Source organism: Coregonus lavaretus (genome assembly GCF_964263955.1).
Source record: "Coregonus lavaretus genome assembly, chromosome: 15".
Classification (NCBI taxonomy): domain Eukaryota; kingdom Metazoa; phylum Chordata; class Actinopteri; order Salmoniformes; family Salmonidae; genus Coregonus; species Coregonus lavaretus.
Window position 1 is genome coordinate 49,665,851 of NC_140002.1, and position 16,140 is coordinate 49,681,990.

General features: G+C 43.6%; 1 protein-coding gene across 1 annotated transcript in view; it reads left to right on the plus strand.

Annotated features, from left to right (window-relative positions):
* The window catches only part of cfap54 (cilia and flagella associated 54), a gene marked incomplete at its 5' end in the record, with an annotated part of 138,402 nt that extends 124,521 nt beyond the window's left edge, over positions 1-13,881 (plus strand). Inside the window, 14 exons of the mRNA XM_084178040.1 lie at positions 2,879-3,025; positions 3,294-3,420; positions 3,566-3,742; positions 3,871-3,979; positions 4,087-4,213; positions 4,311-4,412; positions 4,515-4,641; positions 4,905-5,057; positions 5,180-5,349; positions 5,557-5,682; positions 5,884-5,990; positions 6,329-6,491; positions 12,869-12,952; positions 13,566-13,881. Coding sequence (XP_084034166.1) covers positions 2,879-3,025; positions 3,294-3,420; positions 3,566-3,742; positions 3,871-3,979; positions 4,087-4,213; positions 4,311-4,412; positions 4,515-4,641; positions 4,905-5,057; positions 5,180-5,349; positions 5,557-5,682; positions 5,884-5,990; positions 6,329-6,491; positions 12,869-12,952; positions 13,566-13,685 — 1,839 coding nt within the window. The 3' untranslated portion in view covers positions 13,686-13,881. The remainder of the gene's footprint in view (positions 1-2,878; positions 3,026-3,293; positions 3,421-3,565; positions 3,743-3,870; positions 3,980-4,086; positions 4,214-4,310; positions 4,413-4,514; positions 4,642-4,904; positions 5,058-5,179; positions 5,350-5,556; positions 5,683-5,883; positions 5,991-6,328; positions 6,492-12,868; positions 12,953-13,565) is intronic.
* Positions 13,882-16,140: the final 2,259 nt, after the last annotated feature.

Genomic DNA, 16,140 nt, shown 5'->3' on the forward strand with positions numbered 1-16,140 from the left:
GTACGTAGCTAGCTAGTTAGCTACGTTAGCTAATCAAAACGATGCTCTTAAATGACATATAATAGCATAATGCCGTGACAGTTTCATCAAACGTAAGTAGAACGTTATAGCTATATCTATTCTTACCTTGATTGTCGGTATTAGCTACTCTTTGGCCATATGTCCAATATTATTTGGAGTCTCATCACAAAATCATACATAGATGGCTGTTAACTTATGTTGCAGTATCTTAGCCTGATTTATCCTGACTTTCTGGCAATTGTGTAATCAGGGCCCCGGTTCTAGGCATAAGTGACATAAGCGGTCGCTTAGGGGTCCCGACCCAAAACATTTGATGTGCCCTTGAGTAAGGCACTTAACCCTAATTGCTCCTGTATGTCGCTTTGGATAATACCATCTGCTAAATTACTCAAATGTAAAATGTAGGTCGGGGGCCCCCCAAACCAAATCTCGCTAAGGGCCCCAAAAGGCTTCATAAACAACTTTTGAAATGCAAGCAACAGGTGATGAGACCAGTTACAGAAAGTATTACAATATCGAAACATAAAAAATATATATATATTTCACTCAAGTCAACCTTCCAAACATGATTGTAATACAATCATCAGTACTATTCACATTAACCTACTGGACCTCCTTAGCACAAACAAGAACATGAAACAAAGATTCTTCACTTTATTTTAAATGATGATGTAATGGTGAATGAATCACACATTGTTGAATGTGGTAGCTGCAAGCCGTCTCTGTTTACATCCCTCTCAGTCCAGTCACCAATGACTGCTATAGTAGAGGAAGAGGGGTTACAATATAAAAGGGTGGGGGGGCTAGATGGAGGTTAAGATCTCATGGAGTGTTACCCTTTTGTAGTGTATTAACCAGATAGTTATTAGAATCAGGTGCGCTAGTTTAGGGTTGGAGAAAACCTACCATTCGGTAACTCCAGGAGAGCCCTGTATCAGATCAAGCTGTTGATTCCATCTCGATCTGGTCATCTTCATCGTGGTACTCCAGCACTCAGGGGCCTGATTGGTCTCACACCTTTTCCCCAGCCCCAGCTAACTAAACTAATTACATTCTGAGGACTAGAGTCCTCTAGAGAATCACCTGGAAAACATAAATCGTGTCACAATTACTTTGTTTGCAAACTGTAGCAACACTGAAACGTTTAAAAAACCAAGCAATGCTCTCATATCTAAACTACATGATTGTGGTCGGCAAAGAAAGCTAACAGGTACACCTAACAAACATTCAATGAAGTATAGTTAATGTGTTCACATAGTTGGATCATGTCTACGTACGGTAGCCAGGTAGAGGTGAGGTGGGGGGAATGTGATTAGTCTATACAGAACAGTGTTTCTTAATCCTGTTCTTGGGGACCTAGCACTACACAGCCCATTCAAATGATCAACTTATCAAGATGATTTGAATCAGGTATGTAGTGCTAATGCAAAAACAGTGTATCTTCCTCCACTGTCCATCTCCCACAATGGGCTTAAACCAGTGATCCTCTGCTCGCAAACACACGTGACCATCCTCCTTGACAACATACCAACAGTTTGAGCTACCCTAAAGGTACCGATTGGATGGCTCCATCCGCGACATTGAGTTTACGGAACATTTTTAACTCTGTTACACTAATACATGATCACATACAAATGTTTATGTCTGTCATTCCTCTCGTGACCCACCTGCCCTCGGCACTACTCATGCATGTCGACTCTCTCTTAGACCATGGTACTGTAATTGTACTCCTCAGTTTTGCCTTCATCGTTCTTCAGTGAGACGAGGTGGTGGTACTGGGGGGTCATCATTTAAATTGAATTAATTAGATTAGAATTTGGGTGTGTTGTCCTGCCTTCTGTTTTCCTGCAGCAGGGTTCAAAGTCATGCTAATTCAGGTTGGGGGTGAGTTCCCTCTAGAATTTGGTTAGAAGGGCACTGAATTCGCTCATACTTTGAGAATCTTGTTAGAAAGCCTGTGTGTATTCCTCGTTTATAGAGTAATTATTTGATTGACTACACGTTCATAATTTTGTACGTCTATTGGTAAAGATCATTTACACTATAGGCTACTCATAGAATTATACAGGATTTAACTTTACATCTCTGGCTAAGATAGACTTTATAAATTAAAGCTTAGACTATGGTTGCTATTAACCGCTCATAAGTGCCATAAGCCTTTTAATAATCACAAAGTCAATGCACAACATTTTCTTATCAGAATGTATGGCTCTCTCCCTGTTGCACTCGCAACTTGATTGCGCCTCGAGAGGAATATTTATTTCTCACATGGAACGCACAACAACAAGCTGACTAGGTAAATAGTTAAACTATTCTACTATGGGGTTGTCGGATTTTGCTGTTCGTTACTCGTTTTGTTGGCAGAGGCCCTATAACTCTGTTTTCTCCCCCACTCCTTGCGTTTCAAAAGTGGCTTGCGCTATGTCAGCTGACTCACCATTGCATGCCCAAGAGCAGGTAGCTAGCTAGCCTACTATAAGAAACCTAGCCTACTACTGCGAATTTTGTAGTAGGCTTGAGAAAATTCGGACAAATTACTAGACAGATGTGATTCTCTCAGTCAGTATACTACATGAGACACATTTGATTGAAGTACCGAAATTAACAAAAAATGCTAGTACCGAACCGTTTTTCATGTTGTAGTATCAGAAACTTCGGTCAAACGTGCAACACTACATTACGATTGATCAAATCTGTAGTCTGTATAATATTGTCTAGTCTGTGTAAAAATCTTTCTATAATTCCATACCGACCACTCAGTCACTTACAGTACATCATATTTATACACACATTCTTTACTAGTGTATACACTAATCTACACATACAAGTAGACTTATGAATGTGTTGTGTACTACAGGAGGCAGTGAGTCTTCTGTCGGGTCACTCCTGTCTGCCTCCTGGCTCCAGTGTAACGTTGGCCCAGGCCACTCTACTGCTCAGTGATCTGAGAGGGACAGGCAGCCAGGCCCTACACCTCCTCACACAGAAACTACTACAGCAACAGGTCTGTCAGACATAGTCCCTCCAACTTCTCTTTCTCCCCTCATGACTCCAACCACGGTCTTATTTTCTGAACTTTTTTTCTGAACCACAACAGGCTCGATTCGAAGTATGGTTAACTCAGAAAAATTACAAATAAATCCTTGTCTCTCCTCTCCACCACTCTCTTGTTCATTATTTCTTTGCATTGTCCCTCGATTAACTTACCTGACTGCCTGTATTACAGTCGGAACACAGATTTTTCTTAATGTGTGTGTATTGTCTCTTCTCAGCTGTGTGTGTTGGGGGAGAGTGTGTCATTGGGAGAGAGTGGCAGAGTAATCCTCCCTCCAGCCCCTGGTCTCTCTAACATCTACCTCCCACATCTCCCACTACTGGCCAAGGCCACAATGCGCCTGGGTATGATTCATACTGTACCACAGTTCTCAAACGTTTCAACCCAGTAACTGTAATACACATAGGTCCTTGAAGATGCCAGACCTACCTGTATGTGGACCTATCTTATGAACAATCACTTAATCAGTCTCTCTATCTGTTCTTACAGGTCACTGCTTGGCTGTACAGGCCATGACCAGCGCCCCTGCCTCCAGCGTGTCTAGCCCCACAAGCTCCTCTACCCCCTGGGTGTGTGCTCAGGAGGTGCTGCAGTCAGCCCTGCTCCTTTCCCAGGCCTGTGCTACCAGAGACAGACAGCTGGAGGCTGATATCCTCTACTGCAAGGGTAAGACATTTATTTCCAACCTTATTCAATCACGAGATGAGATATGTATGTGTGCATATGTGTATCAATCTGCTCATTGAATGTCAGAGTGACCTTAGTTGGATGATCTTTGGTGTGTGTGTGTCCAGGGATGGTGGAGCGCTGTCTGATGTCTCTCAGTGACTTCCAGCCTCAGACAGTTGCAGTGACACTACTGGAGAGCATCAATATCTCTCTGTCCCAGAGTCACAATCTACAGTAAGTCACCTACAGTAGTGTGTATGGTCATCTTTGAGAGTAGTATACGGAACTCCTCAAACACCAGTGTGCTTGTTTGACTGAAGCATGTGTGTTGTGTGTGTCAGGCTGATCCGTAAGTGTTATCTGGAGATGGCCTTAGTGTACCTGCACCAGTGGGAGCAGAGCAGCCCAGCACCTCAGGACCAGCAGAACCCCGTCCCACCTTCACCACCTAAAAAGGCCATACTGAAGGTACCTGTTGTGCTTCCGCAGGGCAGTATTTTTCTATTGAGAGGAGTATGTATGTGTATGCCTGCATCATGGCGTGTGTGTGTTTGTCTCTTTTCAGCCTCCAGGTTGGAAGCGTGTCAGGACTACTCTGAACAGAGGCCTGACTCCAGGGGAGGCCTACTTATTGCTCTACTGGGTCTCTGTTAGAGCTGCTACTAAGGTAAATAGACTGAACACACACAAACACACACACACACACACACATACACACACACACACACACACACACACACACATACATAATGTTGTGTGTGTTCCTCAGGCGTCTGAAGCCATGTCCACATGTAGCCAGCTGTGTGGTAGTACCGGAGCTAAAGGAGGACACCTGCCTCTCATCTCCCTCAAGGTCCTGCCTGACTTTGCCTCCAACGACCTGCTCAACCCCTGTGGTAAACAAACATCCCCCACTACACTACCACCACTACTACCATTATGTCCTTTAGCCAGGGCTACATCTAGTCTTACAATAACAGCCATTATAAAAGTCGTGTTCGTGTTAGATTGTGATCTACATCGTTAGTAGTTCTGTAATGTTCTCTCCTCTTTATGAGGAAAGGAGATATCATGCCTTGTTGGGTGCCTTTATGGAAATCGTAACAGTGCTGGTTACCATATTTGTAATGTCTGTCTGTGTGTTGTGTGACTCTACCAGGAGGGATAGACGTGATGATGAGGACTGTCTCCAGCCCGTCTCCAGAGCTTGATCCTGGGCTGAGCAGCAGGAAACGCTCCCAACTCACATGGGTCCACCTGTCCCGCTACTACAAACACCTGTTCAACCTGCAGCACATCGCCATGCGCCCAGGTACACTACACAGAGCTGTGTGTGTGTGTCACAGTAAATCATTTTGTTAACTGACGTTCAGAGATGTTTATCTCTGTGTGTGCCTGCGTGCTTGCCTACGTGTGTGTGTGTGTGTGTTCCAGTGGTGCCCCAGTGTGTGGAGGGCCTGGTGTCCCAGTCAGAAGACAGTAGTTTGGCGCTGAGGTTGGTTCAGCTCCAGACCTTCTTCTGTTCCCACATGGTGGCCTACAGAGAGTCCTGCTGCGCCCCTGAACCACCCACTGAAATCATCATGCAGCCACAGATTATACAGGTACACACACTAATAGACAGTATGGGCTGAATCCTAAAGAGATGCATGCATATACTGTACCATGGCTTGTATTGGGATGTTTATTCAAGTTAGCCCTGGCTTCTTCACCTTGAATCTGAAGGCTGCCTTCTGGGGTTATCCACAGTTGAGGTGTGAATTGAATGCTGTTGTATGTTGATGCTGTTTGTGTGTGTGTGTGTGTTAAAGATGTGTCCCACAGTGAGAGGTACTATGGGAGCTCAGATGTACCCCTGGTCCTTTGCTGACAGGAAGCAGCTGTGTATCCAGTGGCACCGGCCTGCTCTCAGCCCCACCCAGGAAGACACGGACACGGTACAATACACAACACACACACACTCTCTTCATCCAACCACACACAGTCATCAACCATAAAATTAGCTAGCCTGGTCTCAGATCTGTTTGTGCTATCTTACCAACTCCTAGTCACTGATTGTCACGCCAAACAGGTTGGTAACCACTGCCTTACAGGGTTGTCTTTGACAGTGTTTCTCCGTTTCTCTCTGTGTTCGTCAGGTCATGCTGCTGTTTGGTCTGAACAAAGTGCCACTGTCGGCCATGAGGGCAACAGCCTGCGCTGTCATAGAGCTGCAGTGTGGACAGAAACTCGTCAGCATGGCAAAGTAGGTAACTGCTTTCCATGTACAGCAGCCTAGGTGCTAGGGGCGAGATGGAGCTATCACCATATTGTAGCGTCTAACGAGTGGCTAATATGGTTAGTTTAGGAGCTGGAAGTGGATATGGGACTGGCCACATCTGTATCCATTCTCTCTGTAATAATTCTTACAGTATCTCTTACAGTATCTCTCCCTAAACCCTTTTGTCTTATCTACTTCAGTTGAATTCACTAACCGTATTTAACTATGAAGAACAGCATCTAGATTAAATTAATCTTATATAGCTAACTAAATGTAATGTAACCTCTGTGACCACCAGCACCACCCCATGTGTTCTTCTCTAGACTGTGCACGGTCCATGCTCAGCTGGCCTCAGCCTGTGTTGGGGGTAACGTCTCCTCTCCACCTGCTGCCAGTAGCGCTCCCTCCTCCCCCAGCCCCAAGATGGAGAGGCAACGCCGCACCAAGATCCCAGACAAGGCTGTTACCTCCAGCCCTCACATACAGGTCTGTGTGGTACTGGTTACGGCTCTGACACGCCTTATTCCATGCCTTATATCCACATTCACACATGTTAACAGTGATGGAAAAAGCACTCAACTGTCATACTTGAGTAAAAGTAAAGATACCTTTTAATACACTGAACAAAAATAAACGCAACAATTAAAATAAATTCATTATGCCCTAATCTCTGGATTTCACATGACTGGGCATACAGATATGCATATGTTGGTCACAAATACCTTTTTTTTTTTAAAGTAGGGGCGTGGATCAGAAAACCAGTCAGTATCTGATATGACCACCATTTGCCTCATACAGCGTGACACATCTCCTTCGCATAGAGTTGATCAGGCTGTTGATTGTGGCCTGTGGAAAATTGTCCCACTCCTCTTCAATGGCTGTGCGAAGTTGCTGGATATTGGCGGGAACTGGAACACGCTGTCATACACATCGATCCAGAGCATCCCAAACATGCTCAATGGGTGTCATGTATGGTGAGTATGCAGGCCATGGAAGAACTGGGACATTTTCAGCTTCTAGGAATTGTGTACAGATCCTTGCGACATGGGGCCGTGCATTATCATGCTGAAACATGTGATGAATGGCACGACAATGGGCCTCAGGATATCGTCACGGTATGTATCTCTGTGCATTCAAATTGCCATTGATAAAATGCAATTGTGTTCATTGCCCGTAGCTTATGCCTGCCCATACCATAACCCCACCGCCACCATGGGGCACTCTGTTCACAACGTTGATCACACGAAGCCATACACGCTGTCGGCAATCTGCCTGATACAGTTGAAACTGGAATTCATCCATGAAGAGCAAACTTCTCCAGTGTGCCAATGGCCATCGAAGGTGAGCATTTGCCCACTGAAGTCGGTTACGACACCGAACTGCTGTCAGGTCAAGACCCTGGTGAGGACAATGAGCACGCAGATGAGCTTCCCTGAGACGGTTTCTGACAGTTTGTGCAGACATTTTTCGGGTTGTGCAAACCCACAGTTTCATCAGCTGTCTGGGTGGCTGGTCTCAGACGATCCCGCAGGTGAAGAAGCCGGATGTGGAGGTCCTGGGCTGGCGTGGTTACACGTGGTCTGTGGTTGTGAGGCCAGTTGGACGTACTGCCAAATTCTCTAAAACAACGTTGGAGGCGGCTTATGGTAGAGAAATGAACATTCAATTATCTGGCAACAGCTCTGGTGGACATTCCTGCAGTCAGCATGCCAATTGCATATTCCCTCAACTTCAGACATCTGTGACAAAGGAGAAATGCTCACTAACAGAGATGTAAACACATTTGCGCACATTTGAGAGAAATACTGTAAGCTTTTTGTTGTTATGGAACATTTCTGGGATCTTTTATTTCAGCTCATGAAACATGGGACCAAGACTTTACATGTTGAGTTTATATTTTTGTTCAGTAATGAAGGTGTGGCGGAGGTGTCTCTACAGATACACTGTATTCAAACCTTGACTTAATTCCCTAATAATTCCACCAACTTTACGAGTGAATAAAGTCTAGCGAACCTACCGATTCCAAGTGGAAAAAATATAGAAATAACACCATTCTCCATGAACTGTAATTTATAACTTGATAAGAACTGTTGGTAAGAGCTAGGTAAATAAGTGATCTGTTTGGATAAGGGAATTGTAAATATTAATGACACTTGTTTTAGATATATTTTACCTTATTGCTGGAGACAAATGTGAAACCAGTCATATGGCAGCAAACTGAAGCATATCAACATTCCCACAATAAAGTTTATGAAATGCTGTGTCATTATGCAGAATTTAAATTGTACAGCCTATTAACTTGCATGGATGGGCACTCTCGAATGTCTACGCTGACTTTCTCTGTTTCCTATTTCCATCATGTTAAATATCACTATCAGTATCAACTGTCAGTAGGCATAATAATAACACATATTCAACTGCCAATTTACTGGTACACTACATGGTATGTGGACACCATTTCAAATTAGTGTTTTCGGCTATTTCAGCCACACTGGTTGCTGACAGGTGTATAAAATCGAGCACACCGCCATGCAATCTCCATAGACAAACATTGGCAGTAAAATGGCCCGTACTGAAAAGCTCAGTGACTTTCAACGTGGCACCGTCATAGGATGCCACCTTTCCAACAAGTCAGTTCGTCAAATTTCTGCCCTGCTAGAGCTGCCCCGGTCAACAGGCCTTTATGGTAGAGTGGCCAGACGGAAGCCACTCCTCAGTAAAAGGCACATGACAGCCTGCTTGGAGTTTGCTAAAAGACCCCTAAAGGACTCTCAGACCATGAGAAACAAGATTCTCTGGTCTGATGAAACAAAGATTGAACTCTTTGGCCTGAATTCCAAACGTCACGTCTGGAGGAAACCTGGCACCATCCCTACGCTGAAGCAGGGTGGTGGCAGCATCATGTTGTGGGTATGTTTTTCAGCAGCAGGGACTGGGAGACTAGTCAGGATCGAGGGAAATATGAACAGAGCAAAGTACAGAGAGATCCTTGATGAAAACCTGCTCCAAAGCGCTCAGGACCTCAGACTGGGGTGAAGGTTCACCTTCCGACAGGACAACGACCCTAAGCATACAGCCAAGGCAACGCAGGAGTGGCTTTCGGGACAAGTCTCTGAATGTCCTTGAGTGGCCCAGCCAGAGCCCAGACTTAAACCCGATCGAACATCTCTGGAGAGAAAATAGCTGTGCAACGACACTCCTCATCCAACCTGACAGAGCTTGAGAGGATCTGCAGAGAAGAATGGGAGAAACTCCCCAAATACAAGTGTGTCAAGCTTGTAGCGTCATACCCAAGAAGACTCGAGGCTGTAATCGCTGCCAAAGGTGCTTCAACAAAGTACTGAGTAAAGGGTCTGAATACTTATGTAAATGTGATATTTCCGTTTTTTATTTGAATTTATAAAAACCTGTTTTTGCTTTGTTATTATGGGGTATTGTGTGTAGATTGATGGGGGGGGGGGGGGGGGGGGGCAATTTAATCCATTTTAGAATAAGGATGTAACCTAACAAAAGGTGGAAAAAGTCAAGGGGTCTGAATACTTTCTGAATGCACTGTATATTTTGTGCGTCAAGGCTCTCCAAACCAGTTTTTTTAATGATTCATACATACTTTCCTAACCTTAAAATTTGCCTAAATAATCTACCAGTTGGTGTTGGAACTATATTTAGATGGATTTCTTTCAGTGATCCCTATTTTCTGAACCCGTTCTCTCGATGTATTCTAGTCTGTCGACACAATTCTAATTAAAAGGTATACCGTATTTCAAGGGATGGCTTAAGATACATTTACTAAAAACCCTATTTAATGAAAACTCCACAAGAAAATATGTTGGCCAGCAAGTGGGAGGGTTTTCAGTGGTTGAATGACATTTATTTAGTTTGCGCAAGGGAACCATGCCTGCAAAGCCCGTTACGCACCTTCATAAGGTAAGTATGAATACAAACTGCTGAGAAGTGCATAGGAAATTGGAATCGGGCCCAAAATGCATAGTATTTTTGAAGGGGGTCTGAATACTTTCCGAATGCACTGTATTATTATATCTGACTAACATTTTAGAACCTTATAGTCCCACGGTCTCGATTTGTAATTGAACAAGTCATTGCATATATATATATACAGTGGGGAGAACAAGTATTTGATACACTGCCGATTTTGCAGGTTTTCCTACTTAAAGCATGTATAGGTCTGTAATTTTTATCATAGGTACACTTCAACTGTGAGAGACGGAATCTAAAACAAAAATCCAGAAAATCACATTGTATGATTTTTAAGTAATTAATTTGCATTTTATTGAATGACATAAGTATTTGATCACCTACCAACCAGTAAGAATTCCGGCTCTCACAGACCTGTTAGTTTTTCTTTAAGAAGCCCTCCTGTTCTCCACTCATTACCTGTATTAACTGCACCTGTTTGAACTCGTTACCTGTATAAAAGACACCTGTCCACACACTCAATCAAACAGACTCCAACCTCTCCACAATGGCCAAGACCAGAGAGCTGTGTAAGGACATCAGGGATAAAATTGTAGACCTGCACAAGGCTGGGATGGGCTACAGGACAATAGGCAAGCAGCTTGGTGAGAAGGCAACAACTGGAAGAAAATGGAAGAAGTTCAAGATGACGGTCAATCACCCTCGGTCTGGGGCTCCATGCAAGATCTCAACTCGTGGGGCATCAATGATCATGAGGAAGGTGAGGGATCAGCCCAGAACTACACGCAGGACCTGGTCAATGACCTGAAGAGAGCTGGGACCACAGTCTCAAAGAAAACCATTAGTAACACACTACACAGTCATGGATTAAAATCCTGCAGCGCACGCAAGGTCCCCCTGCTCAAGCCAGCGCATGTCCAGGCCCGTCTGAAGTTTGCCAATGACCATCTGGATGATCCAAAGGAGGAATGGGAGAAGGTCATGTGGTCTGATGAGACAAAAATAGAGCTTTTTGGTCTAAACTCCACTCGCCGTGTTTGGAGGAAGAAGAAGGAACCCCAAGAACACCATCCCAACCGTGAAGCATGGAGGTGGAAACATCATTCTTTGGGGATGCTTTTCTGCAAAGGGGACAGGACGACTGCACCGTATTGAGGGGAGGATGGTTGGGGCCATGTATCGCGAGGTCTTGGCCAACAACCTCCTTCCTCAGTAAGAGCATTGAAGATGGGTCGTGGCTGGGTCTTCCAGCATGACAACGACCCGAAACACACAGCCAGGGCAACTAAGAAGTGGCTCCGTAAGAAGCATCTCAAGGTCCTGGAGTGGCCTAGCCAGTCTCCAGACCTGAACCCAATAGAAAATCTTTGGAGGGAGCTGAAAGTCCATATTGCCCAGCGACAGCCCCGAAACCTGAAGGATCTGGAGAAGGTCTGTATGGAGGAGTGGGCCAAAATCCCTGCTGCAGTGTGTGCAAACCTGGTCAAGACCTACAGGAAACGTATGATCTTTGTAATTGCAAACAAAGGTTTCTGTACCAAATATTAAAGTTCTGCTTTTCTGATGTATCAAATACTTATGTCATGCAATAAAATGCAAATGAATTACTTAAAAATCATACAATGTGATTTTCTGGATTTTTGTTTTAGATTCCGTCTCTCACATTTGAAGTGTACCTATGATAAAAATTACAGACCTCTACATGCTTTGTAAGTAGGAAAACCTGCAAAATTAGCAGTGTATCAAATACTTGTTCTCCCCACTGTGTATGTGTATATATATATATATATATATATATATATATATATATATATATATATATATATATTTAGTTGTTTTACTTGATTTGAAAAGAAGCGTGTGACTTGACTTGCTCTTAGAATGTACGACTTGGACTTGACTCGACCCCTTCTACTTGGGATTCGACTTGAGACTCAGACCTTGTGACTTGCTTGTAACTCTAATAATAGTGACTTAGTACTCAAGGGATATTCAAAGTGGAACGTGCCGTTAAGCACCTAAAGAGTTGTCAATGCACCACACTGTCAGCAGCACTTATGTAATCGGACATCATGGGAGAGCTCAAGACCGAGATCTCTGTCAGATTTTCTTATAGTTGTTTCAGTTGTTTTAGTAAATTGAATCGTGTATTTTGCAATTAACAATGTCTTATTTTTTAATCACATTATTATTTGGCCTTTGTAGTTCAGCAGCCTATATTGAAATGTAACTGTTCAACCAAAAATGTGTAGAGGAGAAATGCATACACATTATGATAATAAAGAAAGATGTATAAATAATGTCCAAGTGAACTATCGAAATGTCTGATGAATGCAAAAAAAAAAGTATCAAAGGAACATTGTCCATAAATCAAAACCAAAATGTAGGCAGCTTTATGAAACAAAATATACAGTTTGTTTGGAAAGTATTCAGACCCCTTGACTTTTTCCACATTTTGTTACGTTACAGCCTTATTCTAAAATGGATTTTTAAAAATATATACATTTCTCATCAATCTACACACAATACCCCATAACGACAAAGCAAAAACAGTTTTTGTTTTAGTTTTTTGCGAATGTCTTGCATGAAGAATTGCATGAAATGCGTTTATGAAAGGCCAACATTTTCCCGGACCCTAGGCTACTATACATTTTCCCCATGTGTGCAACTTCTGTAAGTGCCTCTAATCTACTGCTCTATGCCACTACGCAAATGCGATGATATGCATGCAATGCTTTATAATAAAGGTGAATTTTTTTTTCCCTCATCTGTTCTGGTACCTCAGAACTCCCCAGGTCACCCCCCTCTAACACTCACTTTTTGTTCCGGCACCTCCCGATTTACAAATTAAGCACTGGTCAACAGTACATGTCAGTGAATCTGTGTATTAGTGAGGACATGTTTTGTGTGTTGGTTGATTGTTTCAGATGCTACAGGAGAAGACCAGGTACTGCTGTGCTGCTATAAAGGATTTACTACAACCTGGTTCAGAGGCAGCTGTTCTCACTGAGGTAAGCTAAACACACCACACACTGATTCAACACCCCCCGAAGTTCACATACTTGTGTCGTGGAAATTACCACTAAGGACTCAAAGTCCAAGTTAAATGAACAGATCTTTGTTATCATGGCCAGAGAGGTTATAACAAACTTAATGCTCAGAGTAAAAGTCTGTCAGAAGCTCTGAAGGGATGCTCTCCCTTCAGCACTCTTTATACTCATGCACAAACGAGGCGTCTCTGCCTTCAGGGTGAAATAGGCTGATCATAACCTTGCACACACAGTTTCTAGGCATTGGGCCAAAGTAACAATGTGTTCCCTTCTTTCTGTTCTTCTATCAATCCTTTCCCTGAGAGCAAAGTCACAGAACATCCTAACACAATAACAAGAAACAATACACTACATGTAGTCACGCATTTGCAGAGACATAGAAAACACTAGAAATGTCCACTACACTTGGACAAACCTAAAACGTACAGTACTGTAGATGCTTACTATGGCTTGAATGTGTGAAACATTTGATCTTATGCCTCTTCCATGGCATTTATATAACCCTTTTACCCTGTTAACTTTGATAGACATGCAGATATTACTTGTGAAATGATTCCCTCTCTCTGTGTGCCAGGTTCCGTTTGAGGCCAGCCTACATAGTCTGTGTGATCTGGAGCGCTGCTTCAACCCAGCCAGTGGAGCCATTGTGGAGGAAAACACACTGATAACATGGCTCATGTCCCTGCTAGTCTGATACCCTATCCGGTCTATGGACCAGCACAGCACCATAGAAAAAGACAAACCCAATGACATGAATCAAATGGCCAAGACCAAAGATAGCATACTGCACCTACCTAGCTAAGTGACTTCATCAGACTCTTTCACTCTGAAATAAATGAGCATGGATAAAGATGATTTTTGTAAAAACTAAATTAAAGTGCTTACATTTTAATTTCTTATTCTTTATTCATGTACAGTCGTGGTCAAAGGTTTTGAGAATGACACAAATACTAATTTTCACAAAGTCTGCTGCCTCAGTTTTGATGATGGCAATTTGCATATACTCCAGAATGTCATGAAGAGTGATCAGATGAATTGCAAAGTCCCTCTTTGCCATGAAAAAAAACATTTCCACTGCATTTCAGCCCTGCCACAAAAGGACCAGCTGCCATCATGTCAGTGATTCTCTCGTTAACACAGGTGAGAGTGTTGACGAGGACAAGGCTGGAGATCACTCTGTCATGCTGATTGAGTTAGAATAATAGACTGGAAGCGTTAAAAGGAGGGTGGTGCTTGAAATCATTGTTCTTCCTCTGTTAACCATGGTTACCTGCAAGGAAACACGTGCCGTCATCATTGCTTTGCACAAAAAGGGCTTCACAGGCAAGGATATTGCTGCTAGTAAGATTGCACCTAAATCAACCATTTATCGGATCATCAACAACTTCAAGGAGAGAGGTTCAATTGTTGTGAAGAAGGCGTCAGGGCGCCCAAGAAAGTCCAGCAAGCGCCAGGACCGTCTCCTAAAGTTGATTCAGCTGCAGGATCGGGGCACCACCAGTGCAGTGCTTGCTCAGGAATGGCAGCAGGCAGGTGTGAGTGCATCTGCACGCACAGTGAGGCGAAAACTTTTGGAGGATGGCCTGGTGTCAAGAAGGGCAGCAAAGAAGCCACTTCTCTCCAGGAAAAACATCAGGGACAGACTGATATTCTGCACAAGGTACAGGAATTGGATTGTTGAGGACTGGGGTAAAGTCATTTTCTCTGATGAATCCACCTTGTCCGGAGAAGACAAGGTGAGCGCTACCATCAGTCCTGTGTCATGCCAACAGTAAAGCATCCTGAGACCATTCATGTGTGGGGTTGCTTCTCAGCCAAGGGAGTGGGCCCACTCACAATTTTGCCTAAGAACACAGCCATGAATAAAGAATGGTACCAATACATCCTCCGAGAGCAACTTCTCCCAACCATCCAAGAACAGTTTGGTGACGACCAATGCCTTTTCCAGCATGATGGAGCACCTTGCCATAAAGCAAAAGTGATAACTAAGTGGCTCGGGGAACAAAACGTTGAAAGGGGGAGAGGAGGGAGACCCATGTACCCCGCTTCAATCAAGCAGGCTTCCGTCACTTACTTAGCTTCAGTCATCCCCAAGATTGAAGCGGGAGACAAATCCAGCTATGGCCTCCTCCTTGTTAGGCCTCTCACTCTGGGCAGACAGGGGTCCTGGGATGGACAGCTTGCAAAGCTTCCCCACATACGGCGCTGCATCAAGGGTGACCTCATTGAAGAGGAGATCCAGGAGCCTGTCTACGTAGCCTGTAATGTTTCTGAAAAGGGAAATGTTTGTTAAATGGGTAGTGAATTCGTTTATGTAGTGATCTACTCATTCTACAATGTGTTTTTTGGTATTTTTGAAGTTCTCATTTTGAAATATGCAATATTTGGTATTGCAATTTTTTGTGAAACTTTTCAATGTTAGTATTTGGAATGTGTGTGCCTGAAATGCTCAATTTATTTTAAATGAATAACTATGACTTAAAGTATGTTTGGTCTGTCTTTACAGGCTTCACAGCATATCCCCCCTTTGCCTTGGGAAAGCTGATTTTGTATCACAGCATTCCTGCTGCGGTGGTTGCCTGGGAAGATGTGCAGACAGGGTAGATGTTGAATTTTCTAAAATGGCTATCATTACAGCTTACATTACAACAAAGCCGTATGATGCGGTTGTGATGACGGTTGTAAGGCGTTACATATTTAAATGAGTTAGCTACGATTAGAAGACGTTACCATTGGTGTATAAAATGACCGGCATTACGTGACGTTGCATAATGCTGATGAGTTCGTTGGCTGACATAATTGCAAGAGACCTGAAAGTTCTAAGATGGCGACGGAAGAGGACTATTGGGGCAGGGACACAGAAAGGAGGATTTCTGAAGAGGATGGGGGAGGAAGAAGAGAATGCAGAAAGCTGAGGGTGGAGTTGGCAATAAAAATGGAGATGGGGTGTTGAAGAGATTGGTGTCAAGTGCAAACAGAGTGAGCCGTGCGCCAGACCGAGTTCTGGAGGTGAAATGGAAGTGAATGAGGGCGAGTTAAGTAAGTTGGAAGTTGTGGTGAAGAGCTCGGAGCCCGAGCCTGGCATCGATGGACATTATGAAAAAGAATCTGGTCCAGTACAAGTTAACTTTTGGGAGAAAGTGGATCCT